Below are 26,193 nucleotides of genomic sequence, written 5' to 3' on the forward strand. Positions count from 1 at the left end.
TATCAGCTGTGCATTGAGATGCTTGCTTGTAGATAATTGCAACCTAGTTAGCGGCTGTCATTTTTTAATTCCTTATGGATCCTGATGAATTCTATTATGAAGGAAATGCATCGAGCAGGAGAATCATCATATATGGAGAGTTAATGTGCAGGAGAATCATCATATAGGGACAGTTAATTTAGAGCAGAAGTATCATCTTATATGGACAGTTAATCTAAACTATCTATAGTTAGGGACCTGTGAGGGACACCGATAAGGCAGCCACTCACACAGCCTCTTAATGTAGAGGGGGGTAGCTGCTTGGCGTATAATCCCACACAGAGTGGACACAAAGTGGCAGACCTTCTGATACATGTAGTGCACCATGCAGACCAGCAACCTATTAATGATGCCATAATAGTTTGGCGGGTTGCCCTGCACTTCAAACAGTGAACCCCATTTGTACTGCCACCCTGGGCTCCCCCTGGAGTTTTAAAGCCACACTGCATGTGAATAATAGATAATAAATGCAAGGCATTAGTTGGATTTTGGGCAGGATACATCAGCTCACTAACCGCGTCAAGGTTCCTTGCATGTAGTGAGTTCCTATACTACTATAAATACATTACAGAAGGGGAAATCTAAAAAAAAATCACAGAAAACTTACTGACTAAGGAGTGCATATAGCTGTATCCTCTCACCATGCAGGTAGCAGACTACCAAATGAGGGAGCTAATTGCACCTGTGAGGGACACCGATGAGACAGCCACTCACACAGCCTCTTAATATAGAGGGGCTCCTCATCCCTGAACACTGTGACAGCATTGTCACAGTGTTAAGTGACAAGGGGGCTCCCCGCGAGCATGAAGAATTCCCCTGCAACAGCTGTGGCACAGGAGTGCAATGCTTTCCCATTGTTTTCAATGGGGCCGGCACTTCTGCCGCCCCGTTGAAATCAATTGTCTGCTGGCAACCCCTGCAGTGATTTTCAGGGAAGGGCTTCAAATATAAGCCATCCCTGAAAATCATCCCTAGAATGTGTAAAAAATTTAAAATATATATATAATTACCTCTCCGCTGTTGCCGGGGCTCAGGCATGTCTAGCTGCTTGGTCCTCCTTAACTGCTCTAAAGTTCTTTCAGCAGGTGGGGATTGTTTCATAATGGCATTTCTGCCATTGTATTCTCAAAATGTTGCATGGATTTAGCCAACCGCCAAACAGAGAGGGCTAATTTATAGGAGTATGCACTGAGCCTTAGTGTTTTCTGGTCCTTGCAGGTAGCCTACCAAGTTTTTCACATTTACTATTTCAGCTAGGAAGTGGTCTGCAGCGGGGAGCTCTTCAGTCAAGAACAACAGTCTCAGATTTCTTAGCTGCCCCAGCAGGTAGTAAAGTTTGAATTCTGGGAGGACCATACCTGTCTGGTTCTTAGGTCTTTGTAATGTGGTTAATTTCACCTTTACACGGGACGAGCCCCAAATGAAGGTAGTAAGTATGGAATGTATAGACTGGAAAAATCTCAGTGAGATCTTAACTGGTATGTGTTGCATAATATGCAAGCACTTGATCTGACTCACTATTTTAATAAGAAATACTAGGTTTTTTAGCAGCAATCCAAAACTACTTCTCTTAATCCATCGATGTCTTTAATGATCACTGGACATCATTAACACACCTTAAATACCACATCATTTAAAAAGTATTTTTAAATGATGTGTTATTTAAGGTGTGTTAATGATTCCATTAGTTAGCTTGAAAAAGATCCTGATGTGTGGATCGAAACGTTGTTGTCTCTGTTAATCATGTCCAGTGATCATTAAAGACATCGATGGATTAGGAGAAGTAGTTTTGGATTGCTGCTGAAAAACCTAGTATTTCTTGTCTTGTTGTTGTTGGAGTCTGGATCCAGCTCTGCATTCAGCCTGCAACCGTGAGTTGGTCTATAACCACCACCTAGGGGGTAAATGCTGCACCCACTTTTGCTATCACCATTTTAATAAGATTTATTCTCCTGGCCACGGAGAGGGGCAGTTTAGACCAGAGTATTAGCTTGATTTTGATTAGATTCTGTAGTGGGTCGATAGTTTTGACTAGGGCCTGTTTGTGGTCACATACCATTGTTATACCTATGTATTTACATTTAGACACCACTGGTAATTTGTGCCTAGCTATATGTGGATCTATAATCAGACTTTGCGTGGTAAACAATATTGCAGAAACCTGTTAATTAATATAAAGGCCAGAGTATTGAGAGAATCTGTCAATAATATTCATGGCATGAGGAAGCGATTGTTCTGGGTTATGGAGAAATCATAACATCCGCATAAAGTCCAACAATACTCTCTCGAACCCCCCCACTCAACACCCATGACAGTGGGAGTGCCTCTTAATCAGATAGCTACAGCTTTGATGGCTAGTGCTAACAAAGCAGGGGACAATGGAACGACGGTCCCCCTCGTGAGAGAGAAAGTTTCAGTTGGCATTTGGAGATTTATAGATAAGTTTAATCTATTTTTGGAACTATGGGCCAAATCTAAATCCATGGAGGCAGGCTTCCAAAAAGTTCCACTCCATAGAATCAAATGCTTTTTTGGTGTCTAATCAAGCCAGGACCCAGGACATATCATATTTCCTACCTATTTGAATAGTAGTCTGTACTCTGCATATGCTTATGGTCATGGATTTACCAGGCATAAAATCCGTAGCAGTTCATTGTCTATGAACTATTGTGTTGGGAAGTGATTATTATTTTTCTAACCTTATTAGATGAGCTTAACCCATCTCTCTAGCTTTGATAAAGGTGGAATACCTTGATTCGTATCCTCTCTCTTCTTTGGGAGGATTACCTTACATTTTGAATTATATGGTTTACAGATTAACTGCAAGAAGATACAGATTATGTGAGTTTGATACGCCACACCCATAAATGCCTAAATCACGATTGACCAACAACAGTTACAAGAGATCAACCAGTTTGTCTACTTAAAGTACAATCACCAACTATGGGGATGCCAAACATGATGTACAGTGTTGTATTAAGATAGTATGGTCAACTTTCCAACATCTACATCCTTTATGGGCTATCACCTGACTCCCATGATCCTGACTGTACCATATACATCTGAAACATGGAAAGCGACCACGCTTATCAACTGGCAACTGAATGTTTTCCAACAAAAATGCCTTTGTTGGCTGTTCAAGGTTGCTTTTTATAATTGAGTTACAAATGAAGACATTTTCTGCCACTCTGCTACACGGCCAATCCACTCCCAAGTCATTAAACGCCAACATAGTTTTTCTGGAGACATTCTTTGCTTCCCTAAAACAAGAGTGGTAAGAATTGCTATCTCATAAGATCCAAAAATTGGGAGGGTCAGCAGGGAAGGCAAAAAATTCAACGGGTGACATACATTTATAGAGGACTTACACATTGTAGATTTTTCATGGGATGATCCGTAAACTGCTGCCTTTGATAGTGAATGATGGCATTCTTTTGTCACCTAATATACTAAAAGGCATGGGAGGACCTAAGTCTAAGTAAAGGCCCATTTATATACAACGAATTTCATTCAAAATTCGTTCAAACGATGTCTTTTGAGTGATTATCGTTGCATGTAAATGCTATTATCGTTAGCTTTGCGGCTGAACGATGATTTTTAGTTCAGCATAAAAACCATCATTTGGACAGTCAGCTTATAGCAGGGACCACACGCTGTGATCCTCCACGGGAGCGCTGATAACATTGTTTTCAGCTGCTGTCCCATGGGAGCACTATGGGGCTGTAAGCAGATAACAGACCATCTGCTGTTATCTGCATACAGTGAAGGGAGCCTCATTTACATGCATTTGAAGCTAATAAGCTACTAATGGGCATTAGTGCCCATTAGTAGTTTATGCAACATGATCACTCAAACTGTCATTTAAGCTATCTTTTGAATGAATTTTGAGCAATCATCTTTGTGTGTAAATAGGGCTTAAGAAATTCCCATGTCACTTGTTCACATCTCATGTATTTTGTGTCAAACACTCAATATATATACACATCTATTTAGAGTACCTATAGGAGGTGAAAGGGCTTTCCACAATTTCCTTACATAAGTTAATTTAGGCTTTCATAGTATGCTAATTAGAAATTAATAAAAGTGTAATTCTTAGGGAACAGGTCCTTGGGTTTCCCACAGATTCCTGTATTTAGGGTTTCTTTGGTCGCTGTTTTCTCTGGAGTGCTAAAAAATGAATGGATACATTTTCAAACTTACAGCTTGTAATGGCTTTCCTGTAGGAGGATACAGGGGAATAGGCCATAGGCCCTTCAGAGGATTAGTTTCCCATCAGTGGGTGACAGAGAAATCTTCAGTTCTTTCTCCCAAGAGCTGAGAAAAGAAGGCTTATTAAACCTGGGCGGTGTAATAAATTTTGTGGAGATGTTACATTTTCAAACTATACAATCTTAAAATAATGATCTATAAAGAGAATTTCCAAGTAAATTGGTGGAAGAGTACATAAAAAAATTAAAAACAATACTTCTATTGACACAATGCTCCCAAGCTGCTCTCTCCTGATTCTTCAGTCTTCTGTAGACAACTGCTGCAGCGGTCCTGTGGGTTATTTACACATGTGACCACTGCAGCCAATAAAAGGCCTGATGTAGATGTCCCTGATGATGTCCTGTATACCTTCAAAGGGCTTTTATATTACAAACCCATGTGACAGGTTTGTGAGATGTCACTAGGCCTTCTGGCCAAGTGATATCATCTGTTAGAAGCCACTGTGAGTATGTTCATTTTATATAGTTTGGGGCATAGAGGGTACAAGAAGGGGTTGCAGCTCAATAAAGTTATTTACAAAAAAATTACAACCATAGTATCCCATTAGTGGATGTATGATTGTAAAATACTCCAAGACTTTTATGCATGGATATGCTTAAGTCAACACCAAAAAGCATCTAGCACAATACTGCAGAAATAAATATTATAGGAATTGTGACATGTCCACAGTAGATTCCCAACTATAGATCCAGATCCACTAGAGTATTAAAGGAGATGTCCCGAGGCAGCAAGTGGGTCTATACACTTCTGTATGGCCATATTAATGCACTTTGTAATGTACATTGTGCATTAATTATGAGCCATACAGAAGTTATCAAAAGTTTTATACTTACCTGCTCCGTTGCTGGCGTCCTCGTCTCCATGGTGCCGACTAATTTTCGCCCTCCGATGGCCAAATTAGCCGCGCTTGCGCAGTCCGGGTCTTCTCCTCTTCTCTATGGGGCTCCGTGTAGCTCCGTGTAGCTCCGCCCCATCACGTGCCGATTCCAGCCAATCAGGAGGCTGGAATCGGCAATGGACCGCACAGAAGCCCTGCGGTCCATGAAGATAGAGGATCCCGGCGGCCATCTTCAGCAGGTGAGTATGAAGACGCCGGACCGCCGGGATTCAGGTAAGCGCTGTGCGGGTGGTTTTTTTAACCCCTGCATCGGGGTTGTCTCGCGCCGAACAGGGGGGGGGGTTTAAAAAAAAAAAAACCCGTTTCGGCGCGGGACATCTCCTTTAAGCCTTTCCCACTCTCAATGTCTCATCCATATGATCTTTTAAATGTGCTAGAGATTAATTAACAAAAAACAGACAGGGCACTCTGGTAATAACATCCAAATACAAAATATATAGTGGATATGCACTCAGTAAGTGGGAGGAAGCCAACCAGATCACTCACCCTCTCATAAGATCCAGGGAAGCAGATAACTATTTAAAGATGAAGCATCATTGTATCTGTAATCCAATTTTTTATTATCTCACTAAACACATTTCAGAGAGTACAACCTTAAAATCCCCTTCGTCAGAAGTAAAACACTAACTACATATACATTACCTACATATATAGTATCTCTCCAAGAAAGCAACTCCAAAGTGTGCCCATGTTTGGTCTCACTGTTGGACTAATTACCGGACATGAACCTTGTCATGTGGTACAGCTGGAAGCTGCAGCGGAAATGCGCATGAGTTAACCGGAAACAATGGCCTTGATCACCACAATCAATCACAAAGCAGATTTCATTTTTCCAGTGTTAAAAATGAAAGCTGAGCTTTGATTCATTGCTATGGGCAACAAAATCAGACTTTTAGACAGTTTTAACAAATAAGGCCTATTGCTTCAAATAACAAGTCCATCATCGATTTATAATACTTATTTGTTGTGTATGGTGATAGTGAATTAAGACTTCATGATACACAAGGAGAAATAATAGAATGTAAGAGTCAACATGTTGGTACAAAAAGTTTATTTAGTAACAGGTTTGTAAACATTTGAGGTAAATTAACATTTACATCAACTTGTCCTTACAGAATTTAATACACAAGGCACCTCCTTAAAGACAGCACTTTCAACAATCTTGCTGCTTTCTTTGATATTACAAGTCCCTGACTGCCCAGAAAGACTATTTCCTTTTTTATGAGGTTTTGTAATGAAATAATAAACATCTTTTAGGCAACATTAAACCTTATAAGCTATCAGCTGCAACACAAATTTATATTCATAAATTAGTGTATTTTTCCCAAATTACAGTATTACTATAAATATTGCAGATGGGCTGAAACTTCTAAAATAAGATATCATTCCTAAACTAAAGTATTATGCCCATACATTTAAAATATATGTTCTTGATTTAAATTGGTTTTATGGGAAAAAACATTATTGGCCTTTTCTTAGAATAAGTCATTAAGGTGTAATTGATGGGATCCATACTAATGAGCAGAATGAAGAGGCCACAGGGTTCAATTGTGTGCACTGTTGCAGTACCAAGCACAGTTACACATCAGGGCAAGCTTTTGTAGCCTTCATACTGCTGATTGGTGAAGGTCCCATGGGTCAGAGCTTCACCTATGCAAATAATCTTTTGCCCAGAGAACCCATTTAAATAAAGAAATGGAAAATTGACATGGACTACATGTATTGAAAAACGTTTTTTTGTGAGGGAAAGGTTTATTTCTTAAAAACAATAAGCAAGTCATTAACTCTCAGACATACTGTAGGTCATGAACTGCTATGATAATGTCTCACCTCTAATTCTTTGAGTTTAATTGGAAAAGTGGACAGGAGTGGGCCACACTGCTAGAACCACCTGAGAATGTGTGGACACGTCCTTGTTAAAACGTTATTGTAAAATATCAGTAATTAATATGGTTCCTAATTAAAAACTACTTTAATGACTTGCAAATATTCATTGAGTAGATGAAGATTTATAGAGGTAATGTCTATTTTAGCATCTATTAAAGCCATGGCAGCTCTGCAACTCTCTGTAGGAATTTTAGGAAATTTTTGTCATGAAACTGTTAAAAATGTAATTAAAATATACACTTACTAAGTTTTGGGAATTGTTACTATAAAGGTGGAAATAAGCTAAACAGAACTGAAGACATAAGTGAAATGAATGCAATGATATATTTAATGGACTACATTTTGAGGACTATGGTTTTTTTTTCTTTAAATAGGTCCAAAATTATTTTCGGAATAATTTCTAAGTGTAACTTTATTGTGTTTGGAGTCCTGGCTGCCTGACGTCATCGCTGTCTGGCTTTAAAAAAAATGCTGCAAATGTAATAAAACAAAAAAAGGACCAATACTTAACTGTTATCTGCTCCAGCGATTTAAGGTTTGCTGTACCATGATTCTGCTAATCTTTGTTTACTTGCGGACAGCATATGAGCAGTACAGCCAATTAATGACCACAGCCAGAGGCGTAACTTGATGCTCCTGGGCCCCAATGCAAAACCTGTAACACGGCCTCCAACTATAATGCTTTATTCATAGTACTAGGCTCTCTATATGTGGAAGAGAGACCTTATAGGCCCCCTAAGGCTCGTGGGCCCGGGTGCAACCGCATCCCCTATAATTACGCCAGTGACCACAGCGATCACCAGCAGTATGAAATGTTACCCCTGCCCACATGGAAACAGAATCTGGCAGGGGTCTACCAAAGCTGCAGTAATGCTTTGCCAGGGTAGAGAATGGGTGAGTACTCATTCTCTTTTCACTCTTAAACTGCTCCTGCTGGTGATTTCATCATTCTATTTCTATGCCAAAGATTTGTAGTTGTATATGAAACAAAATGGAGCTCTGACCACTATAAAGATGAGAAATAGAGATGAGCGAACGTACTCGGTAAGGCCGATTTCGCAATCGAGCAACGCGATTTTCGAGTACTTCACTACTCGGGTGAAAAGATTCGGGGGGCGCCGTGGGTGAGTGGGGGGTTGCAGAGGGGAGTGGGAGAGAGAGAGAGCTCCCCCCTGTTCCGCGCTGCTACCCCCCACTCCACCACGCTCTGCCCCCCGGCGACCCCCGAATCTTTTCACCCGAGTAGTGAAGTACTCGAAAATCGCGGTGCTCGATTGCGAAATCGGCCTTACCGAGTACGTTCGCTCATCTCTAATGAGAAACTATTCAGCACACAATGTTGCTAAAACAACATGGTGTTAAAGTTGAACATTCAATTTAAATTATAGCTAATTTTTGTATTACTCTAAGAATTAAAAAGATAAAATATTCTTTAATTTTAAGTTAAGGTCCCCAACATATAAACTATTGAACTAATTACTAATTGTTATCTTTCTTTTTTACTTGTTATCTAAATAATCTGATTTTATTCTTAACAGTAAAGAAACATATATCAAATATAGCTACGTGTCACAAAAGCCAAAACAGGGAAGGTGATGCAACTAATATTCTTCTAGAATTAAGTATGCCTTAAATGTACTGTCTTAAATGTGAAGAGCTCCGTGTTTTCTTAAGACATTTAATTTTAAGGATCAACAAATTTTAGGGAACTATTTTCAAATTTATATTCATACTAATGTAAACTTCAAAATCCGTATTTTTCCCAAATGTGCAATTACTAATCAAATAGATAACTGTAACACCTTCAGAAACCAAAATTACAAATATATTGCACACATTTCACAATAAAATTGGTGCAAATAAAGCATGATCCTTTGAAATATACAGCTATATTGTGGAAATTTATCAGACTATAATATTACATTAGATTGAAATAATGTCGTTTGTTTTTTCTAAAGTCACATGTCAAAGGCTTTATGTTTTTATTGGTGATTTTACACTCACGCACACACACATATATTTACTGTGTATAGTGAATCATGCAGCTGTAATGACTGCTACATACTGTAGTTTATTTCTATCAGCTAAAAGCAGACATGTTTTTAGCGTATATATATTCAAGAAATGTTTTGTTTTTGTGAGAAATCACAAAAATATGTTTCTCCATAAAAAAGCTATTCATGATTTGTCATGAACTATAAATTGCTGGGAGCATACACATACTGCATTACTTATCATTTTCAAAGTGCAACTCTTTCTATACTTTAGAAATTGAAAACAATTCAACGTTCGATCTAAGGTAGAAATCTTCAAACAGCCCACCTTTTCACACAATCAGTAGAATATTTCTTATAATTCCATCTTCCTTACCCAAAGGTAACTGTAGCTACCACTGTGTATTAAAGACAATTGACCTGAAAACATGACAAGAATTTCTATCCAATGGCAATGATCTATCTTGAAAAAAATATTTCAGGCATATTATGACATTGAGATAGAAGACATCATTTTTTCAAATAGCAACGTATAAATGTATATTTTCCTTTAACTAATTTCTACACCTGTACTAAAAATATTAGTCTCCTACTTTATCATCCAAGTACCATTTAGGATGATATTTCTTAGCAGTGTTCTGCCGCAAGAATCTTTGCAGTTATATACGACATCTTACTTTAGATTAGCTGACCTAAGACATAACTATCATAGTTGAAAAGTTTTCTCTGGCAGAAGATGTTTCAGTACTAACACCAACAAGGTTGATAGTTATGATTATCTACATGAAGTGAATAGCTTAATCTCATGTACAGTTTTATTTTTTGTGCCACTTTGCTGTTACTGTACCATACAAAATTGATAACATGCAAACTGTGAGTTGTAGATTTTACTTTACATTACAGATAACAGTTAATTATGCCATAATAACACAGTGGATTGACTTACATACAAACAGCCACTATTCCTTGAGTTATAGAATCATTCATATAGTGTATTTATTTCCACATCTGAACACAGGAGCATAGTACCTGTTTAAAGAGGTGTTCTCATCACAGACAGAAAAGCAATCTGCTTTTTCTGGAGGCTGCATGGTTGGCCATTGACTATAATGGCCAACCATGCAAGCTCATATATAAAGATGAATTAAGTCAACAGAAGACATAGCACTTTTTTAGCACTGCTTCCACTTCATTCTAGCAATTGGCAGGGATTACACTGTTCGAACCCCACCAATTGGACATTGTTAGCAGATCATCATGATATCCTATCAGTCCGAGGAAGTAAAACAGGATAATCCAGCAGCACTATAGCCAAGCTGCATTCAGCCAGGGGAGTTCACTTGCAAAAGCCAATCAGGAACCTGAACCATGATCCCAATAGCATATCCAGAAGTCAGTAAAAGCAATGTTTCGGCTTGGTGGCCTTTTTCAAGATTTCTTTTATGATACACCGTTGATGCTGCCACTACAATATTTGATGTTCTGGATCTGCTATCAGTGTGTATGAGTAGACAACATTTTAATTCAGATTAGGCTTCTTTCACGTTCTAATAAATATTATTGCACCTACAATAAGTCAAAATTTGATGACATATTTCTGCTCATTTTGGCCTGTTGGCTTCTTGAATTCATACTGTTGCATCTTTTCAGAAGGGACCAACAAGGAACACCAATTTGATGGGGTATGTAACATAAATGATTAAACAAGTAATAGCAAATAAACAGCTGAATAAAAAGATACATTGTCCACACAGATTAAATGTCTTTTTATATACAGCGAGCAATAAGGAACATTGAAAATAAAAAATATATAAAATGTGCTTTTAGTATGTGCATATCTTGTATGTAAACATATTGTCTTCGAACGCTGGTTGGTTTTATACATTCAATTTGAAAACAAGAAAATAGAAAACCTCCAGGAGAATACATTGGTGGATTTTCAAATATTCAAATAAGTTTTAAAATGATATAAAAATGTTAAAATTGAAAAAATATGGAGAATTAGATTTTCACAGTCAAAAATGTATTATCCATATCTATTGTGTTTCTAATAAGTCCAATTTAAGTGGTAGATATTGTACTATTTAATCAGCATATATGTACTTCTTAGTCAAGGCCAAGCTTTGGACTTTCTTTGGCAGCACCTTGATACTACCGAACTGCTAGTTCTAAATGGCTACTGGTGATTTTATTTCCCTTACTTATGGTGCAGTGATTCAGTAAAGTAAAACAAATAAATCAGTTTATGATATCTGCAAAGCCAGAGTGAAAGAACATTAGATTTACAGTGTAAGGACCTTGCCAAATTAATTTCCACTTCTAAAGGCCCTTTTACATGGCCTGACAATTGGGTGAGAATGTTTGTTTCCCCGAACATTGGGCCATGTAAAAGTGCAAACAATCGGCCAACGAAGAAGCAAATGCTGATTTATTGTCCAATTGTCTTGTTTATGTAAGTGTAAAAATGCTTGCTGGCGGGCTGCACACCTCCTCATGTAAACACTCAGATGTGCAGTCGACCAATGACATATGTATAAGGGCAAAGAATCAATAATGTTCATACAGCCATTCATCTTCCCGTGAGAACATAATGATCGAGCGCTGATCAAAATGCTCATTGTCATTTAGCGCTCATTAGCATGGGCAGGTGATCTGCTCATGTAAAAGGACCTTTAGCTTCCAAAACCTATGTGGATATAGCTTGGCAGAGAGGGTGATGGGATATTTAGGTTACGTATAGTCACACTTGAACTTTTAGGCTTTGAATTAGGTCTCATGTATATGTTATGACTGTGTGCACTGAGCTTGTACAGAGGTACACAGAGTCTCTACTGCTATGTACTAAGGATCCATTATATGTTGTCTATGTACAGCACAGTATTATGATGAGATACGCTCCCTTAGAAGAATTGAGAATACCTCTGTAAAATAACATCCAATGGAGCATGTCAATATTTATTTTTTGTTGGATTTATTCAGAATCGGACAGAAAAGCCACTTATGAGTCTCAGTATTAAATTTAAGGCATATAGAGATACAGTAGCCCACCATGGACTTCCAGGGGTCCCATATTACAACTCTGTACAACTTAGGCATATAGAGCCATAACATGATTGTGCTCAAGAGCCCTTAGGTATTAATTATACATAGGAACAAGAAAATGTTTTTTGGAAGATAAATAGAAATCTGTTAAGCTGTCTAAAGCTATGATTTTAAAGTGTAAGTCTACTATTTCATCAACAGTTTTTTAATTGCTTCAATGTACACAGCCTTTAATGAATGACCTTGAGAATAATAAAACAGTTGGGATGGTATTAGGATAGGCACACATTATCAGTTTTTGCAGTATAGTTTTGTGAAAACAACTGCCGCATCGTTAGATGGACCCTATTCATTTGCACGGGACCAACTGTTTCCAGAGTGCACTAGCTTCAGAAGATACACTGCAAGAAAACACCAGTGTGGACGAGGTCTCAAACATAAAGTGGTAAAATATATACATAGTGAACGGAAGTGTAACAAGACTTGAGTTCTTAGAGAGTCTCCCTGAAATGTTACATATTCTGCTGCTTCTTCTTTTAAAAGTAGGATACATAACTGAACAATATATTCTTAAACAGCACTTACAAAAATATATATTTTTTATTTTATTTGTATTCATGTACATTACATTAGGCTTAACTCACCCACTGCAATATAACTAATCAATTCTAGGTAATAGAATAAACATTTTGGTTTCAGCCAAATAAATCTTCTGTCGTTATTCTTGGCATTTTATAGAACAGTGGACCACATTTAACAGAACCGTCTAAAAGAGAAATTCGTTGTGTTGCCCATTTAGTAATACAACTATAGAGGCAAGGAAATTACGATTTACAAATATATCAATGGACAATACAGATATCTGTCTCATGATGTTCATATACCGAGGTCTGTAACCATAACAAGGTGGCATCAACTACCTATAGAAGAAGGAAGGTTTCACCACCATCATAATAGGGAATACTTTACCATAAGAGTTGGTAAAGTATTCCCTATTAAGTATCCCCCATATGGAGCTGTCTGCCACATAATGTTGTGGTGATGGTCGAAAAAGTTCTAGTTGCATGCCCTTCCCGAAAGTATAATATCAAAAGTTATGGGTATTAGATTACTAGAGATGGGTTGTTAAGCTAGGGGTTCATTATGATTGCCTTATTTGGAGTCTGAAGGAATATTTCCCCATAATATGAGGTAATTGGCAACTGTCTAAGAGGAGTTTTTGCCTTCCTCTGGAAGAAGATTGTAGGATTATAGGTTGTACTTGGTGGACCTGTATTTTTGTGCATTTATTCAACCTTTTCAACCAATCAGAGTTCAGTTTTCTGTTTTCAAATTGCTCAGGAAAACAAGGCCACTTTTCCTGTTAGATGATTTTGATCAATGAGGCCCATAATATGTAAACGTAATTCATTAGATGCTTTATTAGTGTGCAAAGTGCCATCAACAAAGATGACTGTATTGGCTGCTGTCTTATGTACACATACATTTCAGTGCAGTTACAGTCAACAGTAGTATAACAGTAATGCTGTGCTTTAAAATGCCACAGTAGAAACAAGTATAAAAACAGAATGTAATAATGGCATAGCACAGCACACAACTGGATGCCCTTGTAGTACATACCACTATCAGGGTTTAGTTGCCAATTCTCCACTTTCTCTACTTAGTATTATGGAAGCCTAAATATATATTATATTGTGTGGTTCATTTGTATTTTTGATACTATGTAGATTTCAAAATATAAACTCTCCATTTAAAGATAAAATTTCTCCAAAATATGACAAAGTGCTATCTACAACTCACAGTGTGCAATAACAGCAAACTTGAATTTTGGCATAACAAGTTCTCTCTCGCCACCTTTCTCCATTTATTCTTATATTGTAATAATTTGTTAGAACTTATCCAGTGACAGAGGTGACTAAAGCAAGCACCACTACCACTTAGTAGGTTAACAAACTATGCCTTTTTTTTCTTTTTTAATATGTACCCAGCAAATTCTTTTGCTGCCATCATAGGTTCTCTGCTTGCTTATAGCTTTGTTTCTACACTGCCAAGTCATCTGATCTAGCTCTGCTGCTGCTGGACCTGCTAGCCCTGCTGAGCCTTCTTGTGTCTATTAACACAGGAGGCTGATGCATCTCTACAGTGGTAGTGGCTGGTTTATCTTCTACTTCTGACCTTGCATTGCTTGCACTTCTCTCAACCACTGGAGCCACCATCTCATCGCTCCCTCCCTCATTTCTCATACTGCTTGGAGCAGAAGTGGTTGCACTGCACGCACTGGCACTGCTTGATCCAGGTTTTCTTTCCCGCTCCACTGTCAGGTTGGCCCAGTTCTGCTCAGCCGCTAATGCATGGTGGTCAACATGGCCACTAAAATAGGATGGGTCGATAGCCTCTTCTGCAAGTGATGCCATTTTGAAATCAGAAAGTGGAGACCTAGCATATACATGTTGCACAGTTGGAGGGGCAGCAGCTGCATCAGTATAATATGGCGGAAAAGCCATGTTTGGCGGGGCAGTTCGCGGGAGTGGGCTAGAAGGTTCTGCTTTATTGCAAGCAGGGTCAGGGACATATCGGTTTGTCATACCTTGCTTGAGTTTCTTCCACCCCAAGTGATATATCTCTAACATATTCAGCAAAAGAGACACGCAAGCCACTACAAGCATAAATATGATGAAAATGGTCTTTTCCGTCGGCCTCGAAATGAAGCAGTCCACAGTGTTGGGGCAAGGCCAGCGGTTGCAACGATAAAGAGGTTTCAGCTCAAAACCATACAGGAAGTACTGTCCTACAATAAAGCCAATTTCAAACAGAGTCTTGAAAATAATATTGAAGACATAGGTGCGGAGGAGGGCACCGCCTATCCTGATTTTCCCTCTTTCATCTCTGATAGGGAGTTTTTCCTTCTTCTCAACTCCCTTCCTAAGGAGAAGTTCCCTCTCATTATTACCTTTAATACACTTTTTAAGCTCCTCCTCTTTCTCTTTTTTCTTTTCTTCCATCCGCACAATGTGCAGGACATGGCCAAGATAAATAAGTGTGGGGGTGGAAACAAAGATAATTTGGAGCACCCAGAATCTAATATGAGATATCGGGAAGGCTTTGTCATAGCAAACATTCTCACAACCTGGTTGCTGGGTGTTACAAGTAAAGTCGGACTGCTCATCTCCCCAGACTTCTTCTGCTGCTGCTCCTAATACCAGGATCCGGAAGATAAACAAAACAGTCAACCAGACCTTTCCAATGACAGTGGAGTGTTCTTGCGCATTTTCTAATAATCTTCCCAGGAAACTCCAGTCACCCATTATTTCTGATTTCTAACCTGAAAAATTAACATGTAAATTTTAATTTTGGTGAGGTGCTACAAAAATAAAGAAAATACATTGGCTGGTCTATTCACTTCATATCTATATAAAATATGAATGCAATGTAAATTACATATTGTATTTCGATACATCAATTAAGATTTAAATGAGATGTGCAATTCATCTAGAACATTACCAAAAAGAAGTGTCCATGTTTTTTTTAAATAGGAGCTGCAGTTTTATGCTTTATGAAACTAACAGTGACAATATTCTAGTAAATGCGAGGTATATGAAGTGAGCAAGGGATGGCAGAGCAGTTGGAAAATCTTCTGTTGAGGTCAGAATGAAGTCATGTAAGGAAGTCATCATGAATGGCTATAAATATTTTGTATAAAGGTCTCTCAGAAATACTGTAAGTTTTCCAATGCAAATAAAGGATCCAAGACCTGCCATTCTGGTTGCCTCTGGGTATGAAAATCTCCAATAAAGATTTGTCTTTGAAAAAAACCCCAAAAACTTGCAATTTGAGCAGAGCCTAAAGGTGGCCATACAGTTTTAAGGCCTATTTACATGCAACGATTATCACTCAAAATTCGTACAAACGATGGCTCTTGAGCGATAGCCGTTGCGTATAAATGTGCTACCATCATGCATTTTTCGTTCACTGTTCATTCATCGCTGAACTCAAGTCAGCATAAAATCCATCATCCCCGATAGCAGGGAACATATGGTGAGTTCTCCACAGGGAGTGCTGATAACATTAAGTTCAGCGTGCAGCCCAGGGCAGATCAAAAGAGATGCATTTAGAGAACAGACCACCTGCTGTTCTCTAAATACATGCAAATGAAGTTAATAAGCTACCAATGCCAATTAGTGCCCATTAGTAGCTTATGCAAAATGATCGCTCTAATGGCAATTAGTGCCCATTAGTAGCTTATGCAAAAGGATTGCTCTAACGGCAATTAGTGCCAATTAGTAGCTTATGCAAAATTATCGCAGTTTTGAGTGATCATTTTGCATAAGCTACTAATGGGCACTAATTGCCATTAGAGCAATCATTTTGCATATGCTACTAATGAGCACTAATTGCCGTTAGTAACTTATTAACTTAATCTGCATGTATTTAGAGAACAGCAGGTGGTCTGTTCTCTAAATACATCTCTTTTGTTCTGCCGCGGGCTGCACGCTGAATTTAATGCTATCGTTTGAACGAATTTTGAGCAATCATCTTTGTGTGTAAATGGGGCTTTAGGCCCGGCTCACACTACTGATTTTTGTTTTTCCAACTATCTGTTCTGTTGTTGGTGCAGCTAAATGGAAAAAATACGGAAATTAAAAACAGAAGCATTTGCTTCCATTTTCCATGAAGTGCAATATTAAAAAAACTGAAAAGTTGCAATCCGTTTTGGTTGAGTTTTTTTTAACTGGAAAAAATCTGCGCTTTTGCTTCAGTTCTAAAAACAGAATGGCGATGGAAAATTCAAAAATAGATTGAAACTCAAGGTCTTCAGTCTTAATGAATGTCTATAGGCACAAAAACTGAAGTGTTTCTTTCCATTTAGCTGTTCCTATGACGGAATAATGTTAGTATGAACTTAATAGCTGTCAGACAAACACTCATACCGCTTCCTTCTGTCATCCCTCAATATACCTGCATCTTCATTCTTAGCTTCATAGAGAGAGAGGAATAAGCCGCTGTAGAACTAAGGGTCAACATTAGCAAGGATCAGCTTGGCAGCTCTCACCCCTGTGGTTTGGCATTGAATTATACGAAACAAAGATTTTTTTTATGGACTGAAAACCATTTAGATTGTGGCACTCCTGCACCCATTAAACAAGGATACAACTTGCAGAGCGAATCAGACTAGCTGCAATAAATTTACAAACAGCTGAGAAGCATTGCTGAAGGCATATCACAATGCACATACCTTGTCATGCATGGGGCATGGAAGCCAAGGACCTAATAGATTTCTGCTCCTGAGTAAGAAACAAGAAAGTGTTGTAGTCATTGGCAAAGTTAAATTAACACTGCACATTGAAGGATTTGGGTAAATGTGTATCCTCTTATACTGTATTTCTGTTTCTGATAACAGGATAACCAAGAGAAGATAGGAACCACACATGCTCGCAACTTGGAATGGTACCAGAGAGAACTACTTTGCTTTTATAACTATAATGGATTTCAAAGTATCTGTAAGGGCCCCCACACACTTGTGATTGCGTTTTTTGTTAACGCGATTGTCAATGGGACTTTCTAATGTTAAAAACGCAACGCAAAGCAATGCACCAAAAACGCAGTTGTGTGCGTTGCGTTTTTTTACAATAGAAAGTCCCATTGACAATCGCGTTAACAAAAAACGCAATCGCAAGTGTGTGGGAGCCCTAAATGTGATTGATCTTGTACAAATATTAGCCTATCAAGCAGAGGCGTAACTTGAAGCTTCTGGGCCCCAATGCAAAACCTGTAACAGGGCCCCCAACTATAATGCTTTATTCATAGTACTGGGCTCCCTATATGGAGAAGAGAGGCCTTATGGGCCCCCTGAGGCTCCTGGGCCCGGGTGCAACCGCATCCCTTGCACCCTCTATAGTTACGCCCCTGCTATAAATAAAATGTAAAAATATTAAATATAAAAATATTAGCCTATCAAGTAAACCCATGTGAATATTGTTTTTGAGAAACTGAATTCCAAAAAAGGTTCAAGAAGTGGCAATAAATATAGATAATGGCAGTGACTTCTCTAAATGCTTTAGTTCTATGGAGAGTATATAAAAAAGCTTTACGCTATTAATTTACATGTTTATATTTTATAAATTGTGTACATTTTTTTATGCTAGAGTATTTCACATCAGAATATACAGGTGTAAAACATACAAACCTTTACAAAAACCAACCTATTCTGTATTGAAATACTTGGTAGCTTAGCTAATCAACTTATTCTTGATGTATCAATTGTCACAGCAAATCTAGAGCAAGTGACAGTGGGATTCGCAAGTAAATGTAGCCCGATATATTATGTGTAGATATAAAGAATATGTATAAGTAACTCCACTTAGTGAACTAATTATTACACCATCAATAATGTAATTCAAAGACATACATTTATGATATATTGATGTTATTTATTTGGAATTCAACTACAACAGATAATAAAGGATTTTATTGAAGGATTTTCACCAGTTTTCTGGCAGAAAAAGTCACAAACACTGGCATATTTGTGTTAAAAATTGCAACAATTCATTTTTTTGCCATTCCTGCAAAAGAAAACAAATAAATATACTGTATATACTCCAGTATAAGCCTAGTTTTTCAGAGCATTTTTTTGTGCTGAAAAGCCCCCCTTGGCTTATACTCGAGTCAGGCAAGGCTTAAAAAACAAACAAACTCTATGCTCACCTCCCAGCCGGCGCCTGTGTCTCCGGCTGCGGTGCAGCAGGCTGCTTGAATTCTCTCCGCTGTCATCCCCCACCGTCCTCTTTGCTCGGCTCTGTCATCCCCCGCCGTCAGCGCTTTGTAAGTAAGAGCTGTGATTTGATCGAGCATCAGCCAATCACAGCCAGTGCTCGATCATTCACAGCCAATCAAGCTGCTTTAGAATTCTCCCTGCTGTCATCTCCCTGCTCAGCTTTCAAATCCCCTGCCGTCAGTGCTGTGTAAGTAAGCGCTGTAATTGGATCGAGCGCCAGCTGTGATTGGCTGGCGCTCAATTCAATCACAGCGCTTACTTACACAGCACTGACAGAGTCGAGCAGAGAGGACGGCGGGGGATAACAGCGTGGAGAATTCAAGCAGCTTGTCACACAGACACCAGCTGGGAGCTGAGTATGGAATTTTTTTAAACCTAGTAGATACTCGAGTATAGCTCGGCTTATACTCGGATCAATAAGTTTTCCCAGTTTTTTGTGGTGAAACTTATTGTCTCGGCTTATACTCGGATTGGCTAATACTCGAGTATATACGGTAAGCAAATCGCCTTTATGTATCACTACATTGAATGCAATTTAAAAGGAATGGGAAACTGTTCAAAATAGTATGTAAATGACATCCAATGGGATGATATCCAATGATATGAGAACATTTTGTTGAATGGTAAAGGAAGAACCAAGATGAAACAACACGAGGAGTATAAACAGGACAACAAAATAAAAAGCATCCACAATCCACGTCAAGGCAGATACCTCACTATATGTGAGTTTTCACAGAGAAACCATAGCAAGGAATCAAGCAGGATCTTTCTACTAAACAGGGTGATTACAAATGATCTTCCCAATTTGGAACACTCATAATCACATTTAATGACACTCAGATACCTAAAATTGATATTAATGGAAACAGAAACTCAAAAAATTTTATTTAGCCAAACTGTCTAACAGTCAGACTGTCTTTGTTGTCCATAGCAGCCAATCACAATGCAACTTTCATTTCTCAAGCCGCTGAGGTAAAATGAGAGCTGCACTCTGATTGGTTGCTATGGGCTACAAGGACAGTCTTACTATTAGACAATTTTGCTAAATTTTTATTCTACCGTAGTCACCGCTAGGGGAATATGAGGCGAAGTGGCTGCTAGCAAAGACAGGAGAGCATTTTATGTCCTTGATTTGTGTCTACCAGTCTGTTATTAGTGTGCAACGTCATTTTATAACAAATTTTGTTGAAGATTCACCCAGTTGGTAGATTCAGTGCAAACATTTGCGATGTTATCCCTATTGATTGCAATTGTTACAGGCCATAAAACTGGATGAGAAAGCGAGGCAACGTTCTTTCTGTGAGAGTATGCAAACTGTAATGGAAGTTGTTGGTTTAATGGTATCTTTAGTATTTAGTGATGATGAAGCCATCATATGCCTTTTGGGCGCAGTTAACAAACATAATGTCAGAATTTGGGGAAAAGTGTACGGCCCCTTTTTTTTCCATGAGGAAACAATCCTGAGGATTTTATACCTGGACATGTTACAGTTATGGCTTCTGCCGCAGCTGGAACAGGAAATCATCTTCTAACAGGACCTCCCCTCATCATTTTTATAATGAAGTTAAAAGTGAGCTCAATAGACAAATACCAAACAGATGAATTAGCCATTCAGTTTGTGGTGATGCTGAGCTTCTTTCTTGGCCTCCATGTTCTCTGGTACGTCCTCTGATTTTTTTTCTCTGAGGGAGTGTTAAAGATATAGTCTACATGCCACCCTTGCCCTACATCATGCATGATCTGCAAGTACGCAACACAGAAGCCATTGCATCAGTCAATCGTGATACATTACAATAGGTATGGCAGGAACTTGACTACAGGCTGGATGTGTGTCGAGTAATAAAGGGTGATAAAGATGATATTGAACATCTCTGATGTGGAAAATATTTTTGATGTTGTGCAGCAAAACCTTTTGAGTTTCTGTTTCCAAATTTTTATGTATGTGTGTCATTAAGCTGGAGCTATGAATGTTTCAAATCTGAAAGATCATTTGTAATATCTATAGGTCTATTACACTGGTCTGCATTAAAATCCTCCCATCAACAAAAATGACATTTCCTTATGAATTTTGGGGTGCCGAGTATGAATATTGGCTCTAAATTCCTTCAATACCCACAATTTGTAAGACATAACATTTTTTAGTCATTTCAAAAATATAGAAAACTGTGCTTCCAGATAAAATGTAAAGTTTTTTTGCAGGCTTATCTATATATTTTGTTGAAAATTAGAGGGGTATACTAAAGGGGTTCTCACTCTATTTCTGTGAATCTTTATCATATAATCATCATATTTTCAAAAGTTATAAAGTGTAATGTTCATATATTTAGATTAAAGTTTTGAACTATAACACATCTTAAGGGTGGGTTCACATGAGCGTGTTATTGTGCGTACATAGGTGCATACATACGTGCGCACCTACGTATGAGCAAAAACACGCGTGTATGCAGCTGCATGCAGTGTTTTCAATGGAGCCGCAGCTGTTGCCAGCGGCTCTATTGAAAGCAATGCTTTGCAGGCCCCCTGCATTCTTTTTCAGGGAAAGGCTTTACATATAAACTCTTCCCTCAAAAAGAAACATTTTAGTGTAAAAAAAACCAAAACTTACCTCTCTGCTGCTGCCGTGACCCCCCCAAAGGGATGAAGAACACATCTGCCGCATGCGGCAGATGTTTCCTTCATCCCCGATAGTTAAAAGAATTCCCTGCTGCTACATCTGCCACATCTGTGGCAGATGCAGCAGAAGAATTCTTCAATTCTCTAACGCAGCAGTCATACATGTCAGCTGCGGTAGTAGATTCTGCTGCTAATTGATTTCAGGGAAGGGCTTTAAATATAAGCCCTTCCCTGAAAATCAAGTAAAAGTACTGTAAAAACACGAAAAAAAACATACTTACCTCCCTTCGGCTGCCGGGCTTGGCAGCGTCTTCTCCTGGCTGTCACCGTCTTTCTAGTTGTGAGCTATCAGCTGCCTTCCCCGAAAGCCCCTCAGCTGCTGGGGCTCAGCCACGACTCCTGTGGCCTTAGTCAGACGGGCGTTTTCTCGCGCAATTTGCGGATCGCATGACTGATGCGCATCCGCAAATCGCGTGACCAGTGCCCGAAAATCGCCCGAAAATCTGCTCCTAGCCGCGTTTCATTAGAAACGGGCCGGAGCTGTCCAGCGCATTGCATTCAATGGAGCCGGCAATACAGCCGGCTCCATTGAAAACAATGCGCTGCGGGCGAGTGTGGGATGAATTGTCGGGAAGGGCTTAAATATATAAGCCCTTCCCTGCAATTCATCCAGAAAAGTGTTAAAATAAAAAAAAAATATATACTTACCTTGTCCCGGCAGCCGGAGTTCCGCGCGGCCGGCCTGCAGTGGGTGTGAAGGGGGTGTGAGTCAGACCTGAACTCCAGCTGCCGGGACAAGGTAAGTATATATATTTTTTTTATTTTAACACTTTTCTGGATGAATTGCAGGGAAGGGCTTATATATTTAAGCCCTTCCCGACAATTCATCCAGCGCTGTCCGGCAGCCCATTGCTTTCAATGGAGCCGGCTGTATTGCCGGCTCCATTGAATTCAATGGGCACACATCGTTCTTCTTTGCCACAGCTTTTTCAGCTGTGGCAGAGAAGAATGATTTGTCTTCTACATGTTCTCAATGGGGTCGGCGCTGCTGCCGCCGGCCCCATTGAGCGCATATAGAGAAGAGAACAGGAATCGCAGATAGGTGCGATCTGCGATTTCTGTTCTATAATTTATCGGACGAGCGCATAAAAAGCGCTCATGTGTCCGATACCATTGCAAAGCAATGGTTTTATAAAATCGCCGGACGCATTCGCATGCGCAAATCGCGCAAAAAAACGCCCGTTTGACTAAGGCCTCACGCTGTCCCCTGCTCTGCAATGCTGTGCTGAAGCGCTCAGCCAATCACAATCCGAGCTACCAGCAGGGGGGGATCTTAAATCCCTGGCTGCTGATAGCTCAGCAGCGCTACAGAGCCGGGGACAGCGCGAGAAGTTGCCGCTGAACCCGGCAGCCGTCAATCAATTTCAGGGAAGGGCTTCCCTGAAAAAGCCATTTAAAATAGTGTAAAAAAAATAAAAAAATATTCACTCATGTGTGACAGCTGCGGTAGAGAATTGAAGAATTCCTCTGCTGCATCTGCCACAGATGTGACAGATGTAGCAACAGGGAATTCTTTTAACTAGCGGGGGTGAAGGAAACATCTGGAGAGGTAAGGTTTTTTTTCCTTTTTTTTACACTAAAATGCTTCTTTTTCAGGAAAGGGCTTATATGTAAAGCCCTTCCCTGAAAAAGAATGCAGGGGTGCCATTCCCAATGGTGCACACGTGTCCTATCTTTTCAGGCATGCACCTTCAAAGTATGGACATGTGCACACACTGTGAAGTTAAGATTGTGCAAAAGAAATCTGAAAAAAACCCTGAAAAAGGTAAAAAAAAAAAGCACAACTTTATAATCAAAGAATTTTAAGGCCGGTTTCACATCTGCGTCAGAACCTCTGGCCAGAGGTTATGTTGCAGATCCGGCTGAAAATACTGGGAGAAAAAGTGCTGCATGTGGAAAGCAGGAATTCCTGCCGCAGATGTGAAACCACCCTAACATGCAGTTCTCTATTAGATCAGCATTTTTGAGGAATTATGGGTAGCCACTTTCAGTATATAAGGAGCAGGAAATTGAGAATAAAATATTCAGAGGTCTTTATTTATCAAAACTGTGTAGCATTTAGGCCTTAGTCAGACGGGCGTTTTTTCGCGCGATTTGCGCATGCGCATGCGTCCGGCGATTTTTTAAAACCATTGCTTTGCAATGGTATCGGACACATGAGCGCTTTTTATGCGCTCGTCCGATAAATTATAGAACAGAAATCGCAGATCGCCCCTAACTGCGATCTGCCATTCCTGTTCTCTTCTCTATATGCGCTCAATGGGGCTGGCGGCAGCAGCGCCGACCCCATTGAGAACATATAGAAGACAAATCATTCTTCTCTGCCACAGCTGTAACAGCTGTGGCAGAGAAGAACGATGTTTGCCCATTGAATTCAATGGAGCCGGCAATACAGCCAGCTCCATTGAAAGCAATGGGCTGCCGGCGAGCGCAGGATGAATTGTCGGGAAGGGCTTATATATTTAAGTCCTTCCTGACAATTCATCCCGCGCACGCCGGCAGCCCATTGCTACAATGGAGCTGGCTGTATTGCCGGCTCCACTGAATGCAATGCGCTGGACAGCTCCGGCCCGTTTCTAATGAAACGCGGCTAGAAGCAGATTTTCGGGCACCGGTCACGCGATTTGCGAATGCGCATCCGTCATGCGATCCGCAAATCGCGCGAAAAAACGCCCGTCTGACTAAGGCCTTAAAATGTGGTAAATTTAAGTTTAAAATAGGTAAATGGAATGGGAACAAGCAATCTACTAATTTGGACTTTTCAGAACAATATAAGAGAAAGAAAATGACCGAATAGTTATTTATTCTGTTTATTGACCCTAATATTATGTAAATAACAATGAGTTGTTCATGCTGTTCATGCTGTATAATCTATAAAAATAAATATGTATTTCTTAAAGTGTTCAAGTAATACATTTGATTTCTTGGTTGATATTATTGTTATTTTTAGGGCTCAGTCACACGGGCGCATCGGCACCCTACACCGCCGCCGATGCGCCCGTGTGACTGACAGTTAGAAGACGGCCGTACCTGAAGACGGACGTCTCTCTGCTGCGCTTATGAAAGAACACATGACCGGCAATAAAGCCGGTCATATGTTCTTTCCTCCGGCGCAGAGACGTCCGTCTTCAGGTATGGCCGTCTGCTACATGCAGTAACATGAGCGCCGATGCGCCCGCGTGACTGAGCCCCCACTATGTTTCCAAATTCGGATTTGGATTCAGCACCCTCAAATCCTTAGTTAAGACATAATTTCGAGAGGCAGCAAAAAAAGATGTTTTTGCATAGCAATGTTACTAGAATTATTAGAAGATAAAGCTATTAGACACGTCTCCTGAAACACTCTCACCCAGGACTAAACACATGAAGTATCATTCATAATCCAAAAGAAATTTAGTCAAATTATTAACTTTTTTGAATGATTATTGTCATTTAAGTTAAGTTTTAACTCCACAAGTCTGTGGTGTTTTCTACGGCCAAATTATACACTGGTCACAACTTTTTATAAAAACAAAACTTTATACGAAACATTACTTAAAGGGGTTGTCCCGCGAAAGCAAGTGGGGTTAAACACTTCTGTATGGCCATATTAATGCACTTTGTAATATACATCGTGCATTAAATATTGGCCATACAGAAGTTATACACTTACCCCCTCCGGTGTTGGCATCCCCGTCTTCATGGCTCCGACCGAAGCCTTCTTCTCCCTGGATTAGATTCGCTTGCACAGTCTGCCCTCTTCTGTCCGGCTCCGGCCTGCTCACACCGCAGAGGTCTTCTGCGCATGCGCAGAAGACCTGTGCGGCCCCTTCAGCGCAAGTGCGTCTAATCCAGGGAGAAGAAGGCTTTGGTCGGAGCCATGGAGACGGGGATGCCAACACCGGAGGGGGTAAGTGTATAACTTCTGTATGGCCAATATTTAATGCACGATGTATATTACAAAGTGCATTAATATGGCCATACAGAAGTGCTTAACCCTACTTGCTTTCGCGGGACAACCCCTTGAATATATAGGCCTGTGCATTGCTCATTTTAGCTCTGAAACAAGCTACAGTATTCTCGGATCTAAAAAATTTGTTATGTTTTGTTGGCAACTTAATTGATACATGTTTGTAGGACTAGTGTGGACAGATTTTGGTTTCACGCACCAGCAAATAATGCATTTTCCAGCCGTAGTTTATTAGTGTCATCTGATTATGATAAGAGATGACATTCAGCACACCACTGTTGTATTCAATTTGTGTTTACTGGAATGATGCCAATCAGCTGGAGAGTTCTTGATGTATTCCGTTGCATCTGCTGAACATTAATTCTGAAGTGAAAGTTAAAAACTGTAAGCCGGGCAAGGGTGGAGAAAGAGATTTTGTTCAATTAATGGTATATAGACCTATATATTGCCTCTAGAATGCAGGTCCATGCAGCATTGCTTTCAATGGGGCCGGGGCTGCTGCTGGCGGCTCCACTAAACGCAATAGGATGCTGGCAACCCCTGCAGTGATTTTCAGGGAAGGTCTTGAAATGGCAGAGGTCTTCTTCATCTCCGTGGGGCATAAAGAATCCCCTGCCACAGCTGTCACAGTGTGTATCCCTGCTGAAAGAGATTCAGAGCAGTGCAGGGA

The 26,193-nt window shown here is 39.7% G+C and overlaps 1 protein-coding gene across 1 annotated transcript; it reads right to left on the minus strand.

The window, feature by feature from the left end:
• Positions 1-14,168: 14,168 nt before the first annotated feature.
• Positions 14,169-15,434, minus strand: GJA3 (gap junction protein alpha 3). Its single transcript, XM_066593362.1, has one exon. It carries the CDS (start codon positions 15,432-15,434, stop codon positions 14,169-14,171), a length of 1,266 nt encoding a protein of 421 aa, XP_066449459.1.
• Between the last annotated feature and the right edge of the window lie 10,759 nt (positions 15,435-26,193).

This window comes from Eleutherodactylus coqui, chromosome 1 (genome assembly GCF_035609145.1).
Source record: "Eleutherodactylus coqui strain aEleCoq1 chromosome 1, aEleCoq1.hap1, whole genome shotgun sequence".
Taxonomy (NCBI): domain Eukaryota; kingdom Metazoa; phylum Chordata; class Amphibia; order Anura; family Eleutherodactylidae; genus Eleutherodactylus; species Eleutherodactylus coqui.